The sequence below is a fragment of the Conger conger genome, chromosome 15 (assembly GCF_963514075.1).
Source record: "Conger conger chromosome 15, fConCon1.1, whole genome shotgun sequence".
Classification (NCBI taxonomy): Eukaryota; Metazoa; Chordata; class Actinopteri; order Anguilliformes; family Congridae; genus Conger; species Conger conger.
In genome coordinates, this window is record NC_083774.1 from 36,518,556 (window position 1) to 36,524,555 (window position 6,000).

Genomic DNA, 6,000 nt, shown 5'->3' on the forward strand with positions numbered 1-6,000 from the left:
CGGAACCACCAGGACTCTTCCTAGAGCTGGCCGCCCGTCTAAACTGAGCAATCGGGGGAGAAGGGCCTTAGTCAGGGAGGTGACCAAGAACCCGATGGTCACTCTGTCAGAGCTCCAGCATTCCTCTGTGGAGAGAGGAGAACCTTCCAGAAGGACAACCATCTCTGCAGCAATCCACAAATCTGTTTGGAGGAAACCAGGCACCACTCATTACCTGGCCAATACCATCCCTACAGTGAAGCATGGTGGTGGCAGCATCATGCTGTGGGGATGTTTTTCAACGGCAGGAACTGGGAGACTAGTCAGGATTGAGGGAAAGATGAATGCAGCAATGTACAGAGACATCCTGGATGAAAACCTGCTCCAGACCGCTCTTGACCTTAGACTGGAGCGACGGTTCATCTTTCAGCAGGACAACAACCCTAAGCACACAGCCAAGATATCAAAGGAGTGGCTTCAGGACAACTCTGTGAATGTCCTTGAGTGGCCCAGCCAGAGCCCAGACTTGAATCCGATTGAACATCTCTGGAGAGATCTGAAAATGGCTGTGCACCGACGCTCCCCATCCAACCTGATGGAGCTTGAGAGGTGCTGCAAAGAGGAATGGACGAAACTGCCCAAAGATAGGTGTGCCAAGCATATTCAAAAAGACTTGAGGCTGTAATTGCTGCCAAAGGTGCATCAACAAAGTATTGAGGCTGTGAATACTTATGTGATTTCTTCGTTTTTTATTTTGAATAAATTAGCAAAAATTTCAAAAAAACTTCTTTCATGTTGTCATTATGGGGTGTTGTGTGTAGAATTGTGAGAAAAAAAAAAAGAATTTATTCCATTTTGGAATAAGGCTATAACATAACAAAATGTGGGAAAAGTGAAGCGCTGTGAATACTTTCCGGATGCACTGCATCTTAGCTGTCCCTTTTAAACCCCCTGGTTTCAAGTCCACCAGCCTGTAATTCAGTGCTAGGTCCTTCCTCCTCTGTGACAGGGGCACTGATATCCTGAGAACTCCTCTGTGAAACCTGCCACTGAATGTAGACAAAATCTAATATTAGACAAAGAGAACCTGGGTAAACACAAATAAAATGAGTTTAACTCTTTACACCCAATGTAAAAAGCATTTTGGCACCCGAGACATGGATGATGGCAGTATTGCACTAATTTATTTGCAGTTTTGCAAATTTGATGTGTCTCTCTTTCATAATAAATGAGAATCTGAATGATTCATTATGTCCCATTTAATTGGTCCTAAATGTGCGCGCTCTCTGCACGTCTGTTAATACTGATAATGAAATGGAAATTGGACTGGCATATGCTTTCATAGCGTTGCTCCAAAAATCGTAATGGCAAAAATGTGACATGTTAATTGTAAATGTGGATAATGATGTAGCAGCAATTAGGTAAACGAGGATTCGTAAAGCAGGGATCTAACTATAATCTAAATGCTATTTTGAAGTTACCTTTCAATGAATATGACAATTTGGATCTTAACAATAGGTTCCTGACTGTACGGCTTTATAGTTTGTTAATTTGTGCAGGCTGGGTCGGATTTGGACGGTTGCTTTATGCATGATAACAAAAGCCCTGACCCACGCATCACTGAACTCTACAGGAAGCTCCAGCTCATCCTTTATCCTCCAGCTCTAGTTTCATGGTCATGGCTGTGCCTATGCTCTTACAAACTCCTTCAGAAATTCCCACAGCCACAGTGCCTAGCTCAAAGACTAGATGGGTGATGAAAGGGGTAACCCCGACTCACAGACATGCTTACATTACATGTTCTTTGGCTGATGCGTTTATCCAAAGCGACTTACAGTTGATTTGACGAAGCAGGAGACTATTACCACTGGAGCAATGTGGGGTTAAGGGCCTTGATCAAGGGCCCAACAGATGTGTATCACCGGGGTTTCAACCACTAAGATTCCGGGTCCTAGTCATATACCTTAACAATTACGCTACAGGCTGCTTACTGGTGTAAAAAGCCCATCTCTTCTTCGGTCAAATGGTTTGACGGCTAAAAACAGCAGCAGTGGGACATAGTAGAACAGATGAGAGGCTTAACTATAGAGTCTTAACCTATTAGATTCATCTGAAGTTCTAACATATTTTGATTCACTAACAGCTTGCAGGGTCAAAAATGCACTGTGCATTTTAAAAAAATCTAAAACGTTAACCAAATCAAACTGCACTTGTGAAGAAATAAAACAATGACTTGCATTTATTTGCAACTCAAAGGCAAGGACCTTTTTTCAAAGACCATTGACTGAAAGGTAGTTCAATTTTTGGTCAATGAATTTACAGGAATTGTTCACCTGAACTAGTCCCCATATTGAAGTGGATCACATAACATGAATAGAGCACATACAGATTATATCACAACAGCCCATAGGAAAGCCCCCAATAAAACCTAAAAGTATAAAAATACCACAGCTGAATAAGTACTAACAGTAGGAGTGCTAGGAGGTGGGGAATAGGAAATGAGACAAGACGCAGTCTAGACAGGAGAGGTGGGTCTTCAGTCTACATCCAACAGTCCTGCTGTCCCCACCATAGGAAGCTCAGGGTGTGTTTGATGTAACTGGAAGAGCAGGATGTTCCAAATGGAATGCTAAAAGCAGCACAGCTAATAAAGATGCAAATAAGTGAAAAAAGAATAATTGCTAAGTTTGCTTTTCAAGGTTTTTATTTGTGAACATCAATATATTTACAATATGCGGTTAACAGTACGTATTTTCAACGATTTCATACAATCAGGCCCTAATGAAAATCAAGATTATGGCAATAGACAATAAAGGAAAGCTCAACCTTGTGCCAAGTCATGCAATTTCACTGACAAGGTTACAAAGTGATGCATGTCAATTTGATATGGAGATAAAAGAGCACTCGGTGTACGTTACAGGCAATTAGGAATGTCGTAGTGATGTAAGGAAGATTTGTGTCTCCGTATCTCAGCTCTGAGGTACAGTGGTACTATAAAGTTTGTGACTTTTCTGTATATCTGCATAAATCTTATCTAAAATGTGAACACATCTTCATCTAAGTCCTAAAACTTGATAAAGTGAACTCAGTTGAACAAAAAAAACACAAAAACATTGTTTTATAATTCATTTATTGAGCAAAATTGGAAAAAAATTATGTGATATTGCATTGTTGTACTCGGGATATTCTAGCTGCCAACAATGGTATGCTATTTTGTAAGTTGATGTATTCTTCAAGGGTCCCAATTGTATCTGTATGGTCACACTAGGACTCATACTGTCCTCTAGGGTCCTCTTCACAGTCCTCTTCCTGTGTTTGAACTGCACTTTGTTGTACGTCGCCCTGGATAAGAGTGTCTGCTAAATGCTTTGTAATGTAATGTGATGTGAACCCATGGGATTATCAGTTAATTTAAAAGGGTAATTGGAGTCAGGAGTTTCAATCAATGGGATGACAATCAGGTGTGAGTTAAGTGGTCCCTGCCTTATTGAAAAAAAGTCTCCACTGTCACCACACTGCATTCTAGAAGTGTGCCATGGCTCCATCAAAGGAGATTCCTGAGGAGCTCAGAAAACGCTGTTGATGCTCACCAGGAAATTCAACACCACTGTTACTCTCCCCAGGAGTGGTCGTCCAGCAAAAATCACTCCAAGAGCAAGGCGTATAATATTCCAGGTCACAAAGAACCGCAGGGTAACATCTAAGGATCTACAGGCCTCTCTTGCTTTGGCTAATATCAGTGTTCATGAATCCACCATCAGGCAAACACTGAACAAACATGGTGTGCATGGCAGGATGGCAAGGAGGAAGCCACTACTCTCCAAGAAGAACATTTCTGCCTGTAAAGTTTTCAAAGACCACGTGGATGAGCCAGTAGGCTATTGGAAGAATGTTCTGTGGAGGCATGAGTCCAAAATATAACTTATTGGTTTAAAAGAGAAGCGTTATGTTTGGCATTCCAACATGCATGGCGGTGGCAGTATCATGGTTTGGGGCTGCTTTGCTGCCTCTGGACCAGGACAGCTAGCCATCATCGAAGGAACTATGAATTCTGGATTGCACCAGCAAATATTACAGGATAATGTCTGGGTATCCGTTCCTGAACTGAAGCTCAACAAAAGATGGGTCATGCAGCAAGACACCTAAACACACAAGTAAGCCTCTCAAAGAATGGTTAAAGAAGAAATCATTTAATGTTTTGGAATGGCAAAGTCATAGTCCAGACCTCCTATAGAAATGTGAAGAAATGCATGGAAGTCCACCAACATCACTGAGTTGGAGCAGAATTGTAAGGCAGGCCTTAAATTCCTCCAAGCTGATATATGGGACTGATGAACAGTTACAGAAAACATTTGGCTGAGGTTATTGCTGCTCAGGGGGTCACACCAGTTACTGAATTCACATACTTTCTCCAACAAAGCATTTAATGTTAATTTTGCTCAATAATAAATTATTTTTAAAAAATGTTTTTTGTGTTTGCGTTCTTAAATAGCTCCTTACGGAGGCAGGCAGTCTTCCTATGAAATACAACACCGCCAAATTATCTTCGATGAAAAATAAGTGTTCATGTGACCTAGTAGCTTGTAGCTTAACTTCAAATGGAATTCTGGTATCTGGCCAGTGCAAGCAAACCAGTGACCACAGATGCAACTAAAACACTAAAACTGAAAAATTACGGATAGACACTTCAAGACCATCCTATTTCTATAAATATTTCATATCAAATGTTCTGAAAAAACTCAAATCAATTCTCCCTCAATTGCACAAAATTTGGCTAGAAAAATTGCAGTGAATACCCAGCTTTAGTTAAGAACACGATCACATCACACAGTGAAGTAAAGAAAAGTTTTGGTGGCGTTGTCTGCATATTACCATGGAGTCATTCATTATTGTTTGCATTACAATGACGAATGAAAGAAAAAGCGTCACAGTCACAAGTTATTGTCACAGGACAGAGTGAGCAAGTAACAGCTGCTATGGGAATCACAAAACCTAGAACCAAAAACTTGTGCTTTTTAACTCCCCAACATGACATTATTTTGATGGGTCAAAAACATAAGGGGGGGGGGGGGGGGGGGGGGAACTCTGACCACTGCAAGCCCCATTCTGAGAAGCTAAAAGGTTTGGGAGTGTAACACCCGGCAGGAGTATTTATGTGGAGCAAATATAATGTTCCCATATGAGGCTCCCAGAAAACTGTAAGTACATGCATGTCTTCTGTGTGTCTGTGTGTGTTTGTGTGTGTGTGTGTGTGTGTGTGTGTGTAGGAGCATTTCATTGTTCCACACTTTACACAATTAAAAATGGAAGACGTGTGCTTTTTAATTAGACACATTTCTCATTATCTTGCGTCTCATCCGGTTAGCAGCCCAGCAGAACACACAAACACTAGGCCAAGGACGAACAACAAAGAGGGTATCCATTCAACACATAACGGTACGGTATATCACAAGGTAATTCTGGCTAAACCAGTCCATTTTTAGTGACTGGGGCAGAAATGACGGACACACAGGCCCCTGTACGACCCAGAGCGGCGTTTCGTGGGGGAGCAAGCGGGCGGTTTCAGGACGCGGAGCGGGCCGGCCGAGTGCAGGGGCGGCTCCTAAACCGGCGGGGGCGCGGCATTACCGGCCGCTGCAGAGCAGGATCAGGTTGTTGACGGCGGCCGAGGTGGACTGCAGGTTCTGACCCGTGATCAGGTGCCGGTCCAGAACCACGTGCACGGCGTCCTCCTGGCTGGCTGCGGGGCGGAAACGAAGCGGGTCACACTCCCCCCGTCCTCCCATCTACTGCAGGGCCGGCTGTAGGGCCGCTTTTACACTCCCCCCGTCCATTACTGCAAGGCCGGCTATAGGGCCGCTTTCAGACACCGATCCAAGCACTGACCTCAGTCTTGTATGGGGAATCGCCATTCGAATTATTAAAGGTACAATAGATAAGATTTGTGTTAAAACATTGTTACAAGACCACTGTCGTCCAGCTTGACTCATGAAAAAGTCAGATCATTGAAAAAGGCTCACT

The 6,000-nt window shown here is 42.8% G+C and overlaps 1 protein-coding gene across 1 annotated transcript in view; it reads right to left on the reverse strand.

Moving 5' to 3' along the window:
- Positions 1-2,665: 2,665 nt before the first annotated feature.
- gatd1 (glutamine amidotransferase class 1 domain containing 1) overlaps positions 2,666-6,000 on the reverse strand; it is a 9,771-nt gene continuing 6,436 nt past the window's right edge. Inside the window, exon 7 of the mRNA XM_061222622.1 lies at positions 2,666-5,719. Coding sequence (XP_061078606.1) covers positions 5,604-5,719 — 116 coding nt within the window. The 3' untranslated portion in view covers positions 2,666-5,603. The remainder of the gene's footprint in view (positions 5,720-6,000) is intronic.